Raw genomic sequence first — 16,342 nt, forward strand, 5'->3', positions numbered from 1 at the left:
CACTACACAATTTACCTGGCCAGTCCCAGGATTCCAACTCCCAAGATTAATGGACAGATTTTGCTTGCTGATAACATGGCAACACCACACTCAGAATCATAGAATCGTTACAGCACAGGAGGCCATTCAGCCCATCGATCCTGTGCCAGCTTTTTGTAAGACCAATCCAGCTAGTACCATTCCCCCGTAGCCCTGCAGTTTCTTTCCCCTTCAAATATTTACCCAATTCTTTTTTGAAAGCCACCCTTTCAGGCAATGCATTCCAGATCATAACTGCTCATCTTCTGCCATTTGTTCTACTTCACATTTACTTGTATTTGTTTACCTCACAGTTAGCCAAATTTTGTCTGACAACACCCTGTGAAGCGCCTTGGGATGTTTTACTACGTTAAAAGGCACTAAATAAATGCAAGTTGTTGTTGGTCGGTCACTCGTGCATTATTGATCTTGGTCCATCCATCAGGTAGCCGACATACCAAAGCTAGCCCTTCACGGCTCATTAGTAAAGCCAGTGCGTAACTGAGCCATTGAGAACAGGACGGTGCTGATGCAGCTGATCTCAGCCAAAGTGGCAGTAGGTCTACTACAACTGGCCTTAACACACTTGGGTAGGGGTGGAGGCGGGGAGGAGGAATAGGGAAGCACACCACGTTCAACTCCTGACCATCATCCAGTGACTGCTGGAGGAGCGCGCGTCTCAGAGTGCGCGTAGCAGTGATGCCCATGCAGTCGAACAGCTTAACATTCACCTTCAGAGGTCACATATAAATAATGGGCAATGTATCAGAGGACACCTAGTGCATATGGAACTGTACTACAGCAAGAAGGTGAGGAGGCACCACCAGGAAATTAGTCAGGGGGAACAAAACAAAAATGACAGACTACTTGGAATAGAAATACATGAAATCATACATGGGGTTTAAAATTCCTGATGGAATTGACCACCAGTCTGCATACAAGACGCTGTAGCTGTTGCAGAAATGTTAGCTGTGGCTCATTTGGTAGCACTCTCGATTGTGGGTTCAAGTCCCACTCCAGAGACTTGAGCACAAAATCCAGGCTGACGCTCCCAGTGCAGTACTGAGGGAGCGCTGCACTGTCAGAGGTGCGTCTTTCAGATGAGACATTAAACTGAGATCCAGTCTGCTCTCTCTCAGGTGGATGTAAAAGATGCCATGGCACTATTTCAAGAGAAGAGCAGGGGAGTTCTCCCCAGCGTCCTGGACAATATTTATCCCTCAAGCGACATCACTAAAATAGATTATCTGATCATTTATCTCATTGCTGTTTGTGGGATCTTGCTGTGCTCAAATTGGCTGCCGCTTTTCCTACATTATAACAATGACTACACTTCAAAAAGTACTTCATTGGCTGTAAAACGCTTTGGAACATCGTGAGGTTGCAAAAGGCACTGTATAAATGCAAGTCTTTCTCCCGATGGCACTGACTCGTGCTGGGGAGCAATTCCAAATGCACCAGGCACTTCCTCACACTTCACCCATGACCACTCCTCACACATGAAGACAGTGACAAGTGCCAGCAGACTATTTGCCCAGAAGAGATGTCACAGCTAAGCCAGGTCCAGTCTTCAGCCAATGTCTGTTTTCTTTCTCTCTCTTGGAAATGCATTGGCCTTTATTACAAGGAGGTTAGAGTACAGGGGTAAAGATGTCTTACTGCAATTATATAGGGCCTTTTATATCCACACCTGGAGTATTGTGTACAATTTTGGTCTACTTACCCAAGAAAGGATATACTTGCCATAGAGGGAGTGCAATGAAGGTTCACCAGACTGATTCCTGGGATGGTGGGATTGTTGTATGAGGAGAGATTGAGTAGACTAGGCCTGTATTCTCCAGAGTTTAGAAGAATGAGAGGTGATCTCATTGAAACATACAAAATTCTTACAGGGCTCGACAGGGTAGATGCAGGGAGGATGTTTCCCCTGGCTGGGGAGTCTAGAACCAGGGGTCACAGTCTCAGAATAAGGGGTAGGCCATTTAGGACTGAGATGAGGAGAAATTTCTTCACTCAGAGGGTGGTGAGTCTTTGGAATTCTCTACCCCAGAGGGCTGTGGAGGCTCAGTCATTGAGTATATTCAAAACAGAGATCGATAGATTTCTAGATATTAAAGGCATCAAGGGATATGGGGATAATACAGGAAAATGGCATTGAGGTAGAAGATCAGCCATGATATGTTGAATGGCAGAGCAGGCTCAAGGGGCCTGATGGCCTACTCCTGCTCCTATTTCTTATGTTCTTATATTCTCTGAGGGGGGTGGGGGGGCAGTGGTAAAAATCACTGGACAGTAATAGGAGCAGGAAACCTGGCTAATTCCACCATCCCCCTCCCCCCAATTTAGGGAGCACAGAGGCCAATAAAAGCATCCTTCCAGCCACTCTAGGTGAGCTCAATTAACAGCACAGACTGGGGAGCGAACTCGAACTACACACTGCTTTACAAACTGAAGCACCAAGGGAAGTTGCAGAACATATTTCTGCTACTCTCACCCATGTTAATATTTTTTTTTTAAATTGAACAGCGTGCACAGTTGTTACTGAAATTACATCAATGCTCATTCCCCACATCATACCCATTCACTCCAGTCCCTGACAAACTCCATTGGCTCCCCTATGCCCCAGTGAATGGACTTCAAAATCCGTGCTTTTCTCTCTAAATCCCTCCATGGACTCACCCCATCCTGTCTAAACAATCTTCTCCAGCCATACATGCCTCCCCATACTGCACTTTTGCAATACTGCTCAGACCCTGTTCCACATGCAACAGGTAGATTGTTCATTCATTACACACTACCCTCTGAAATTCACTCCCAAAACCAATTCGCCTCACCTCCAGCCCTACTTTTTGACTGGGCCTTTAGTCTCTTTCCCCTCTGTCTCCAGTAATTCCCCCACCCCCCCAATCAGTATCCACGGTGTTAAGCATTTCTTTTAAGCAAGGAGCGCTGTATAAATGCAAGTACCTGTTGTTGGCATACTGCTGATGTGATTCGTTGCACTAGACAGGCAATGCCATCGCAAGGAGCAGTTTTATTACTGATCACTTCCCTGTTTTGATCAGCTCTGGGTATCTGGGCACAAGGCAGCACAGTTGTGTGGGACAGGCTGGATGGACCCATGGGTCTTTTCCTGTCTGCATTCCCTTTTCCAACAACTAGTAATGCTAGTTACTGTGGGAGGAAGTCTCAGAGCACAGTGTCTGCAGGTTCAGGTGACCATTAATAGTGCTAATTATCTTCCCCCACCCCACCCACCCTCATACATTTATGAATTACATTCACTATTCAAGGGGTGGGATCAGCCAGATGCCACTACAGACAGAAACAGTGCTAGTCACCATCCCCCCACCCCCCAAAAAACCCTGCCATTAAAAACCTTCACTAAAAATGTTTGGCAAATGACTTGCTGTTTTACATGAAATTTACAGCATGGAAACAGGCCATTCGGCCCAACAGGTTTATGCTCCACACGAGCCTCCTCCCTCCCTACTTCATCTCACCCTATTAGCATAATATCCTTCTATTCCTTTCTCCCTCGTGTTTATCTGGCTTTCCCTTAAATGCATGTACACTAGTCACCTCAACTACTCCTTGTGGTAGCAAGTTTCACATTCTAAACACTCCCTGGGTAAAGAAGTTTCTCCTGAATTCCCTATTGGATTTATTCGTGATTATCTTATATTTATGGCCTCTAGTTTTGGGCGCCTCCATAAGCAGAAACGTCTCTACATCTACTCCATCAAACGCTTCCATAATCTTAAAGGCCTCTATCGGTTCACCCCTCAGCCTTTAAAAAAAAAATCATTCACAGCAGGTAATTACCTCAAAAGACCTTCATCCCTTCTACTGCCACGAAAGGGAGGCAAGATTGCCAGACAGTAATCGGTGAAATCAGTGCCCCTTTTAAAAAGTAGCCACCACACTGCAATGTCTTTTAAAGTCGCCAGAACGTTCCTAATTGAAATACCTTGAAGACAGAGAGCTGCCTCACCCCAATTAACCTACCTGTGACCATTATATAAGGAAGTATCTTCTTATAAACAGTTTCCACTCAACAGCTTGTTATCTTTGCATAATGTCAGTATTCCCAAATATTCCTCCAGTCTGTGAAGGCACGTTGCAAAATGCCATAACCAACTAAAAAGTAGCAATTTTGACGATTTCCATATAGTCCTGGTACATTGCATTATGACTAAGTTACATCTTACACACTCGCTATTATTGATAAACGTTTAAAGTGATGCTAGCAGCTTTCTCGTGTTTTTCTTTCGCTTTCCCCTATTGAAATGAAGTTATCTGCAAATTACTAGAATCTTTTATTTTTCCTTCCCCTCCTATTAATATAACAATAATAATAATAATAATGTTAAATGAGCCTTCTTACCACATGGTTGCAGATGAAAAACCCGCGTAGAATCCATACCGGCTGTGTATGTGAGTGAGTCTCTGCTGTTTTAGAAACACCCCACCATCATCCTCGCATCCTCCCACCGGCGCTTCTTTTTAAAAGCAGCCCCAGAGAGAAATGAAACTGACTCAGCAGCCGGTCCAAGGAACGCCCAGGGGTCCTAACCTCCGCCTAGTCCATTGCCCCCAACAACAACAAAAAATAATAATTGCAAAGTTGATAGACGAGAGAGAATGAAAAAAAAACCAAAATGCACCAAGAAAGTATTTAACACTTAAAAAAAATATATAGATAAACCACGTGTCTTATTTCTGTATAAAAGGAAGGACTGGAAATCAGGGAGAGGATCGCAATTAAAAGTCAGGAATTTTACCTACCCCCGTGGAAAATTTACAACCCTCAAAGAATTAATTATTATTTGTTTTCAACTAAACGGAAACTTTCAGGTAAAAAACATTCTTGTAAGATAACACTTCTCGATCTCTGATTAACCATTAAGGATTATCCGGGATTGGTCACCACGATTATGAAGCTTTATGTCGGTGTGAAACTCAATTCCATGTTATTAGATCAGTGGGAATGGGGCAGTGTTTTAATGTGGAGTTCGCTGTGACAACCCTTGTATTTTGCAGTCTTCTACCGGGGTTGGTCATTGTTTGTACCCAGCTTTTCACACCAACATTCACACCAACTTTCTGTCCAGTCGCAGGTCAGAAAAGTCATGTGTAAAAATGGCTCTTAATGGGCACCTCGGGCACACATGATGCTGGTTAATTGGGACAGGTGTGACACTGGTTAATGGAAAACATTGGGACACAGACGAGACTGGTTAATAAGGACATCCGAGGACAGATGGGACCAGCTGATGGGGACACCAAGGCACAGATGGGCCCAATTAATTGGTATACAAGTACATAGATGAGGCCAGTTAATGGGGACAGAAGGACACAGAAGAGGCCAGTTAATGGGGACAGAAGGACACAGAAGAGGCCAGTTAATGGGGACAGAAGGACACAGAAGAGGCCAATTAATGGGGACAGAAGGACACAGAAGAGGCCAGTTAATGGGGACAGAAGGACACAGAAGAGGCCAGTTAATGGGGACAGAAGGACACAGAAGAGGCCAGTTAATGGGGACAGAAGGACACAGAAGAGGCCAGTTAATGGGGACAGAAGGACACAGAAGAGGCCAGTTAATGGGGACAGAAGGACACAGAAGAGGCCAGTTAATGGGGACAGAAGGACACAGAAGAGGCCAGTTGATGGGGACAGAAGGACACAGAAGGGGCCAGTTAATGGAGACAGAGGGGCACAGAAGGGGCCAGTTAATGGAGACAGGGGGCACAGAAGGGGCCAGTTAATGGAGACAGAGGGGCACAGAAGGGGCCAGTTAATGGAGACAGGGGGGCACAGAAGGGGCCAGTTAATGGAGACAGGGGGCACAGAAGGGGCCAGTTAATGGAGACAGGGGGCACAGAAGGGGCCAGTTAATGGAGACAGGGGGCACAGAAGGAGCCAGTTAATGGAGACAGGGGGCACAGAAGGGGCCAGTTAATGGAGACAGGGGGCACAGAAGAGGCCAGTCAATGGGGTCAGAAGGGCACAGAAGGGGCCAGTCAATGGGGTCAGAAGGGCACAGAAGAGGCCAGTCAATGGGGACAGAGGGGATAGAGGAAGTCAGTTAATGGGAAAAGAAGGGCACAGAAGAGACCAGTTAATGCGGACAGAGGGGATAGATGGGGACAGAGGTGACAGAAGAGGTCAGTTAATGGGGACAGAGGGCACAGAAGAGGCCAGTTAATGGGGACAGAGGGGATAGATGAAGTCAGTTAATGGGGAAAGAAGAGGCCAGTTAATGGCGATGGAGGGGATAGATGAGGTCAGTTAATGGGGACAGAAGGGCACAGAAGAGACCAGTTAATGGAGACAGAGGGGATCGATGGGAACAGAGGTGACAGAAAAGGCCAGATAATGGGGACAGAGGGAACAGAAGAGGTCAGTTAATGGGGACAGAGTGCACAGATGAGGCCAGTTAATGGGTACAGAGGGCACAGATGAGGCCAGTTAATGGGTACAGAGGGCACAAGGAGGCCAGTTAATGGGTACAGGGGGCACAGAAAAGGCCAGTTAATAGGGATAGAAGAGGCCAGTTAATGGGGACAGAGGGGATAGAAGAGGCCAGTTAATGGGGACAGAGGGGATAGAAGAGGCCAGTTAATGGGGACAGAGGGGATAGATGAGGTCAGTTAATGGGGACAGAGGGGATAGAAGAGGCCAGTTAATGGGGACAGAGGGGATAGAAGAGGCCAGTTAATGGGGACAGAGGGGATAGATGAGGTCAGTTAATGGGGACAGAGGGGATAGAAGAGGCCAGTTAATGGGGACAGAGGGGATAGAAGAGGCCAGTTAATGGGGTCAGAGGGGATAGAAGAGGCCAGTTAATGGGGTCAGAGGGGATAGAAGAGGCCAGTTAATGGGGACAGAGGGGACAGAAGAGGTCAGTTAATGGGGACAGAGGGGATAGAAGAGGCCAGTTAATGGGGACAGAGGGGATAGAAGAGGCCAGTTAATGGGGTCAGAGGGGATAGAAGAGGCCAGTTAATGGGGACAGAGGGGACAGAAGAGGTCAGTTAATGGGGACAGAGGGCATAGACGAGGCCATTTAATGGGGACAGAGGGGATAGATGAGGTCACTAAATGGATGCAGAAGGGCACAGAAGAGACCAGTTAATGGGTACAGAGGGGATAGATGAGGCCAGTTAATGGTACAGAGTGCACAGAAAAGGTCAGTTAATGGGTACAGGGGGCACAGAAGAAGCCAGTTAATGGGTACAGAAGGGACAGATTAAGTCATTTTACCTGTAATCGGATGACGGGGATACCAGGAAGCAAATAAACCAGTTAATGGGAAGAAAAGGGCACACATGCAACATATTACCACAAGCACAGAGCACACTCGTAACCTGTTAATGGGGCACAAACATAACTTGTTGATGCAGGTACACATGCAAACTGTTAGTAAGAAAATGCTTGCAGCACGTTAACAGAAACCACAAGGCATGCATGTGACCAATTAATGGGACACCAGGTCATACCTATGGCGTGTTACTGGAGACACATTAAGAATCTTTTAATGGTGATTTGTTCAACTGTTTACAGCATTTCAAACAACAAACCAATGAATTGTCAAAGAAAGTAAGATTGCTGTTAATGGCTGTTTCTTGCCATCTTCCTTCCTCTCTCTCTCTCTCTCTCTCTCACAGCCTTTTTGGCCTAAATTAACTTGTCGTACAATCATGGAATGTTACAGCATAGAAACAGTCCATTGGGCCCATCAATGAGCTTTTCTCCACATGAGCCATCAAGTCTAATCCCACTCTCCTGTTCACTCTCTTTGTTCAATATTCCTCATTTTCCAGCATCTAAATCCCATTTAAAAGAATTTATGGGCTCTGCTTCAACAATGGTATGTGGCAGAGGACTCCATGTTCAAATAGTAGTTTAGATTATGGGTTACTAAAGCACAGTTTGGTGCAGATATCAATAAGGGCTTATACAGTTTCTAGAGAAAAGAGCCCCAGCCTGTTCATCCTTTCTTGATAAATATATCCTCTTAGTTCTGGTATCATCCCCTTGCGAATCTTTTTTGCACCTTCTCCAGTGCCTCTATATCCTTTTTATAATATGGGGACCAGAACTGTGTACTGTACTCCAAGTGTGGTCTAACCAAGGTTCGATACAAGTTTAACATTCGATAACCCACAGACAAACTGTGCTGTTTCCAACTTGCCATTCACAATTTTGTTTGCTGGTCCCCCCAAGGTACATATGGGGCAGTGGGAACGAAAAATGCTTCATAAAAATGGCTGCTTCTTGTCTCCAGCCATGATGTAACATCATCACTGGGCTGATGCTCCCTCTGGAGGCCCCTGGTAAAAGTAAATAAAGTGATGGCAATGCCTCTGGATCCATGCCATCACTTTATTTACTTTACAGTCGCCCTGCTGAAGTCAGGTCTCCCTCCACTGACTGCACTGTATATTAAAGGTGCCTGATATGGAAAGAAAGAAAGAATTTGCGTTTATAGAGTGGCTTTCACGTTCTCTGATTGTCGCAAAATGCTTCACAGCCAATGAAGTACTTTTTGAAGTGTAGTCACTCTTGTAATGTAGGCCAATGCGGCAGCCAACAGTGCGCCCACCAAGGTCCCACATACAGCAAAGAAACAAATGCCCAGTTAATCTGTCTTTGGTTGAGGGATAAATATTGGCCAGGGCACCGGGAGAACTCACTGAACTTTTTCAAATGGCACCATGGGATTTTATTTTTACCTCCCAATGAATAGTTTAACATCTCATCTGTGAGACCAGCACCTCCAACGGTGCAGCACTCCCTCAGTACTGCACAGAAGTGTCAGCCTAGATTATGTGCTCAAGGCTTGGAATGGGGATTAAATCCTGTGACTCCAAAGTGTTGGAAAAAACTCCTCTCCCCTCTGGTTCTTTTGCCAATTAATTTAAACAAGGGAGGAAATTCAGAGAGGGAAGGGAAAGGAACAGATGAGATCTCCCATCACCCCTCTGCTCACTGACCTACATTGGCTGCCGGTCCAGCAATGCCTCAATTTAAAAATTCTCATCCTTGTGTTCAAATCCCTCCATGGCCTCACCCCTCTCTATCTCTGTAATCTCCTCCAGCCCTACAATCCGCCAAGATCTCTGTGCTCCTCCAATTCTGGCCTCTTGTACATCCCTGATTTCCATCACTCCACCATTGGCAGCTGTGCCTTCAGCTGCCTAGGCCCTAAGCTCTGGAATTCCCTCCCTAATCCTCTCCGCCTCTCTACCTCTCTCTCCTCCTTTTAAGTTGCTCCTTGAAACCTACCTCTTTGACCAAACATTTGGTCACCTCTCCTAATATCTCTTCATGTGGCACAGTGTCAAATTTTGTTTGTTAACTCTCCTGTGAAGCGCCTTGGGACTTTTTACCACATTAGAGGCGCTATATAAATGCAAATTATTGTTGTGATGCCAGGCATCATTGAGGTTTTAGCTCCTACAACACCAGTTGACCTGGCCAGATGTTGGTGTTGGTGGACATCTGCAGCAGGCCTCTGTACAGCAAATTTTGCCCTGAACCCTTTCCCATGTGACAGGATCATAGAATGTTACAGCACGGAAACAGACCATTCAACAACAACAGCTTGAATTAATGTAGCGCCTTTAACGTGGAAAAAATATAACAAGGCAACCCATCAAGCCTTTGCTGGTGTTTTTCTCCACGAGCTAGCTAGTTCCACTCTCTTGCTCACTCACCGTACTCTTTCATTGAATATTAAAAGGGAGTATTTAAAAACTAAATCAATGCTTAATTAGTCCAAATATATATATTTAAAATATAAGGGGTTTTGATACGGTACATCGGGAGAAACTCTTTCCACTGGCAGGAGGGTCGGAGTACACAGATTTAAGGTAATTGGTAAAAGAACAAGAGGGGAGATGAGAATTTTATTTTTTACGCAGTGAGCGGTTATGATCTGGAATGCACTGCCTGAAAGGGCGGTGGAAGCTGATTCAATAGTAACTTTCAAAAGGGAATTGGATAAATACTTGAAAAGGAAAAATTTGTAGGGCTATGGGGAAAAAGCGAGGGAATGGAATTAATTGGAGAGCTCTTTCAAAGAGCTGGCACAGGCACGATGGGCTCCTGTGCTGTATGAATCTAAGTCACAAAAATTTAAGTTCCTCAAATTTGGTCATTCAAAATAAAATATTCGTTTGGAGACCAAACGGTTTTCTTAATTTTGGGAAACTCCAATAACATAATTGAAGTAAATGATTTAGAAACACATCCGAAAAATGTCCAATGTTCAAAATGAATTAAAGGGGAAAGCTAGTAGTAACTGCGCAGGAACTCAAGAGAATACAGTAGATACAATCAATGCTACACTTTAAGCGGGAACACGGAAATGTACAGGACCAAGAAAAGCCACGTGGCCAGTCCCATAGTTCAAAGTATATAATACTCTATCTCTTGTATCCCTCAATCGCCTTGCATATGGGAACTATTAAGTAACTTGCCAAATAGTCTATTTATCATGTCATCCTTGCCGGCACTAGGACCCGTGGGAATGCTGACTTGCTTACAGGGTTTGCATTAGAAGGTGCAGTATCTTGCAGTAGAACGGATAGGAAACCAAAGACTCTGGATTGCTTTGTTTTGGTTATGTTGACTGGGCTTCAAAAGTGCAGCATCTGCTTCCGTCTGATAAGATTTTCTGCCTAAAACTGTTTTCTTCTGGGACTGAAGACGGCTAATGGGGTGGTTTTAAACTCTCCTCTGCACTTCTCCCGCGGTCCTGAAGGGGGACGTGAGCCCAGGACACAAGGGAAGGTGATGATCAGCTGAAGGGAACTTGCAGAACTGTCACTGCATTGGCAACCTCCTAGCAAAAAAACAAAGCTGAATTTATAAAAGGTTTTTATTTCCACGAGTCCTGTTTTGAAGTAGACAAGTTTGGATGCAAGCCTAACCCCACAGGGAAACAAACAAATGCCTCCCCTTAAAGGGATAACATTACATAAATCCGATAGTCTAGCAATCCAAGGGTCCTGAGTTTAGAAACTGCATTCAAAAAAATCTGGTAATTTGTAGCAGAAAATTACTACGGAACCTAATGTCTTTCAGAGAAGGGAATCTACCATCCCCACCCAGTCTAGCCTGAAGTCACACTTAGAGCAAGTAGGGACAGACAGTAAAAGTTGCCATGCCACATTCCAAGAATTTTTTTTTAAAGGTGTGGCCAGTGTCCCAGGATCAGCAGTGTGACTATTTCGTGCAAGCAATTTGGAAGCGCAACGTGCAAACATCCGGTGGAAACCTTATTTCAAACGGTCGCAGTTTGCTAGATGCTTTCTGCGGCTACACGGAGTTTCCGTTTTAATTTCTCCCGATTGCACCATTTCAGTTTACAGCAACCCGAGCAGCTTCATGGTCATTTTTACTGAAAGCAGCGTTTCTATTTCCAACTTTTTAAAAACTGAATTTAAATTCTCAAACAGCTATGGTGAGATTTGAACTCATATTCCTACGTGAATTATCAGTCCAGGCTTACTAGTCCAATAACAGAACCACTGTACTACTCTGTTTCTACAGGTCAAAGGCAGGTGAGGTGAGAGTGACTGCCCTTGACATCAAGGCAGCATTTGACCGAGTGTGGCACCAAGGAGCCCTAGTAAAATTGAAGTCAATGGGAATCAGGGGGAAAACTCTCCAGTGGCTGGAGTCATACCTGGCACAAAGGAAGATGGTAGTGGTTGTTGGAGGCCAATCATCTCAGCCCCAGGACATTGCTGCAGGAGTTCCTCAGGGCAGTGTCCTAGGCCCAACCATCTTCAACTGCTTCATCAATGATCTTCCCTCCATCATAAGGTCAGAAATGGGGATGTTCGCTGATGACTGCAAAGTGTTCAGTTCCATTCGCAACCCCTCAAATAATGAAGCAGTCCGAGCCCGCATGCAGCAAGACCTGGACAACATCCAGGCTTGGGCTGATAAGTGGCAAGTAACATTCGCGCCAGACAAGTGCCAGGCAATGACCATCTCCAACAAGAGAGAGTCTAACCACCTCCCCTTGACATTCAACGGCATTACCATCGCCGAATCCCCCACCATCAACATCCTGGGGGTCACCATTGACTAGAAACTTAACTGGACCAGCCATATAAATACTGTGGCTACGAGAGCAGGTCAGAGGCTGGGTATTCTGCGGCGAGTAACTCACCTCCTGACTCCCCAAAGCCTTTCCACCATCTACAAGGCACAAGTCAGGAGTGTGATGGAATACTCTCCACTTGCCTGGATGAGTGCAGCTCCAACAACACTCAAGAAGCTCGACACCATCCAAGATAAAGCAGCCTGCTTGATTGGCACCCCATCCACCATCCTAAACATTCACTCCCTTCACCACCGGCACACTGTGGCTGCAGTGTGTACCATCCACAGGATGCACTGCAGCAACTCGCCAAGGCTTCTTCGACAGCACCTCCCAAACCCGCAACCTCTACCATCTAGAAGGACAAGAGCAGCAGGCACATGGGAACAACACCACCTGCACGTTCCCCTCCAAGTCACACACCATCCCGACTTGGAAATATACCGCCGTTCCTTCATTGTCGCTGGGTCAAAATCCTGGAACTCCCTTCCTAACAGCACTGTGGGAGAACTGTCACCACACGGACTGCAGCGGTTCAAGAAGGCGGCTCACCACCACCTTCTCGAGGGCAATTAGGGATGGGCAACAAATGCTGGCCTCGCCAGCGACGCCCACATCCCGTGAACGAATAAAAAAAAATATGGAGTTAGATCACAGATCAGCCATGATCTTATCAAATGGCGGAGCAGGCACGAGGGGCTGAATGGCCTACTCCTGTTCCTATGTTCCTACCTACATACACAAAATAAGACCTTATGTTTTTTTAACTTGTTCCCAGGATGTGAATGACAAACGCAAAGGCCGAATTCATTACCTTTACTGTGTATATAATATAAATTTTGGGGAAGGCACTAAGTTGTGTGTCCAGGTAACAATTATGGGGAAGACATTTGAAGAGATTGGGACCAATTTATTGAGTGGGCAATTGTTTTCTTAAAATTGAGTGGTTTGCCAGGCCAATTCCAATGGCATTAAGAGTATCGTTTGATGGACACTGCCTCTGACTGATGAGCACTGAATGGAATTTTTATTTTAATTTCCTCCTGATTCCCTTGATTTTATTGCTTTGATTTAATTTGTTCTTTTATTTTACTTAAAAAAAAATGGTTGGGTGAGTGACCCAAAATTTTTAGTGATGTTCAAGCTTTTAAGGGAGGCAGTTGTTTCACCGTGGGACTAGACTTGCCTGGCCCTGCATCCAAACTCACCTACTTCAAAACAGATGGGTGTTAGGAGAGCCTTCCCAGCTATGGGAGCAGCACTCAAGTTTTGGATGGACTCGGGCTTCATACAGAGACAATAGGGCCGATTTCCTAAGCACACCTTGCTAGTGAGGAACCTCACCTGCCATCCATGCGTATCAAGAAATCGTGGACGTACTGCCTGAGAATTGCTGCCACATGCACAGAAAATCCTCAAATTTAATAAAGCGAAACTCCGCAATATTCACCCATCTCTACTGGTTAGCCCCAACCTGCTGCCCCCCACGGACAACCTCTGTTGATCCCAAACCCAGCTCCAGCAGGAACCACAGTTGTCCATGGAGTATTTGATCACCGCAGTTTATACCTGAAACCTCCAAGCCTGTTCCCAACCAGATATCTGTTGGTTTTTGAAAAAGTTTCCCCTAAATCCCATTTCCAACCAGATATTTATTGGTTTTTTGAAATAGTTTCCCCTAAATCCCATTCCGAACCAGATATTTATCCAGCTCCTCTTTGAAAGAGTTGATCAGCACCACACCAACTGCTTACAGTTGGTGCCAGTTCCTCTGGGTAGGATAACTTGTTTTGATTCATAATCAAAAGCTCTTGCGATGTATCCAAGCACTCAATTAGACTTGTTGAAAACAGCTTTGCATTGGCTGGAAACCTCTCAGTGACTGAAGATAAATCCAAAATCATTTTACTTTTATATCTTTGCCAATGGTTTCAAAGCAGGACCACTGTTTCCCATTCCAATGTACATTTCATTTATCTACTTTGGTCTGATTACGCCTCTGCAAAGTGTCTTAGGACATTTTTCTACAATAAATGCGATATATCAATGCAAGTTGTTGCTGTTGTTGTTGTCTTTCCAGATTTATATACCGATCTTCTACTTCCTGCTTTCAAACCCAGCATTCGACCCTTTATTCCATATCTCTTTCCCATAGCCATTGAACTCCAATGTGGAAAACCTTGTAAAAAAAAATCTTTTTAAAACACTAAAATAGCCTTCAATGCGTGATCCACCCTTGTAGTCTTCTCATATCTCCCAAATTTGCTGTTGTAAAATCTTTACCCCTCTATGCCCTTGTTTCTGGTCTTAGCCTCTGTCACATCAAAACATAACTATCCAATGATCACTGCAACCCAAGTGTTTACCCATTTCCAGGTTTCCAACCATTAGACTCCAGTACTCTGCTTCAGGTGCTATGTTGAGAAGCAGTCACCGGTTACCTTTATTGCTGATGTACTAATACCTCTCTGCTGTGTCCATTTTACCTCAGTATTGAAACGCCCCATGACCATCACAGTCTGATTCCTACAACCTTTCTTACTTGCCCAACAAGTGTTTTTGTTCACCTTGATCAGTCTCCAACTGTTACCTTGTTGTTTTTACCATCACTAATTTCTACCTATATTCCCACTGTGCTCTTATATCCTAACCTATCACCAGCTGCTATATCGTCCCCGACCGCTGATATCCCTCCTCCTTCTAGCTAGGTTACATAGAATTTACCGTACAGAAACAGGCCATTCGGCCCAAAGGGTCCATGCTGGTGTTTATGCTCCACACGAACCTCCTGCCACCCCTCTTCGTTTAACCCAGCGGTCAGGGACGATATAGCAGCTGGTGATAGGTTAGAATATAATAGCAGAATGGGAATATAGGTAGAAATTAGTAATGGTAAAAATAACAGTTGGAGACTGTCTGATCAAGGTGAACAAAACACTTGTTGGGCAAGTGAGAAAGGTTGTCAGCAAATCCTTCTATTCCTTTCTCCCTCATGTACTTATGCACTTCCCCTTTAATTAATCTATGCTAATCGCCTCAGTTACTCCCTGTGATAGCAAGTTCCACATTCTAACAACTCTAGATAGATTGGCCTATCCAAAATTTACAGCAATCCATTGCTTTCTTGTTAAAATAACAAACATAATGTAAAGACCAGCTGTGTACAAAGTATGGGCCTAGAAATTGGATCACTCCCCAATCAGGGGAGCCACCATCTGGGTGCTGTGCACACGTCACGCGCCTAATGAGGCTGGCGGCAGGGCCACGGGAAACTGGTCTACCGGCCTCACTTGTTTATTGGGCTGGGACTGGGGCGAGCTACAGGCCCCAGTCCTGGACCCCGAGGCAGCTCACCCAGCCTGGGAGGTACCGAGAGCTGGCTGAGGTCGCAAGTAGAGTCTGGGAAGGGGGGCAGTCGGGAGGTGGGAGAGGTGGGGGGGGGGGGAGAACGGTGGCTGGCTGCTGTCTGGAATTTAATGTGGAGCCGGGAGGAGCACTCCTGCTACTCCCGATTCCACAATAAACAGGTTAGTAAAAAAATTAAAACTTAACTTTGCGGAGGCAGTTGTTATGGGCCGTTGGTTTGTTACCGACCGCCTGAGCATACTGACCACAGCATGTGGTCAGTCGCTAACGGATTTTGCAAAAGGGGGCCTCAAACAGACATTAGGCCCCCTCCTCGCATGTGCAATGGACAAAATCCCTGTTTCAGGTGCAGGCCCTGGACGCCAATGCAGGAGCCTATACCAATATGGCGGGTGAGCACTTCCGGGGTGGAATAAGCGCGCGCATTAGACATTTAGGCACCCGTTTTACGCCTGTAAAAGGGGTGTGGTGCCATCGAATGTGTAGTCCTATATCTTGGATCAATTCACTGTCTCTCCAACAACATCTGGGAGGCTCAGTCTTCTAACAGGTTGTTTTCAGGCTAAATCCTGTTCAAATTCTCAAAGGGCCGTTCGGTTTCCTTAACTCTGTTATGCTGCCCGAAGCTTATTTAAAGTGTTCTTTTGGGGACAAGGTTAAGCAGAGCAGTGTTTAGACTGGATGAAGTTTTTCTGAACGAGCACCATGAACTGGAGTTACACAAGATCGGTCGAGTAAACCATCTGATGCAGCGTCACAGAGATGTAGCCAGAACCGTGAGCTCCTCTGCAACGTCAGGGGCAGAGCAATGAGGGTCCTTTGAGCTCCATGTGC

General features: G+C 45.5%; 1 protein-coding gene across 6 annotated transcripts in view; it reads right to left on the reverse strand.

Moving 5' to 3' along the window:
* The window catches only part of slc4a11 (solute carrier family 4 member 11), a 150,545-nt gene that overhangs the window by 105,013 nt on the left and 29,190 nt on the right, over positions 1–16,342 (reverse strand). The window contains exon 1 of one of the 6 annotated variants that reach the window (XM_067980846.1): positions 4,406–4,511. The exons of 4 other annotated variants lie outside the window; for them this stretch is intronic. In XM_067980846.1, the coding sequence (XP_067836947.1) occupies positions 4,406–4,442 (37 nt within the window). In that variant the 5' untranslated portion in view covers positions 4,443–4,511. Of the gene's footprint in view, positions 1–4,405; positions 4,512–16,342 lie in introns of those variants that run through there. One more of the 6 variants, XM_067980891.1, reaches the window with a different exon arrangement.

Source organism: Heptranchias perlo, chromosome 1 (assembly GCF_035084215.1).
Source record: "Heptranchias perlo isolate sHepPer1 chromosome 1, sHepPer1.hap1, whole genome shotgun sequence".
In the NCBI taxonomy this organism is placed as follows: Eukaryota; Metazoa; Chordata; class Chondrichthyes; order Hexanchiformes; family Hexanchidae; genus Heptranchias; species Heptranchias perlo.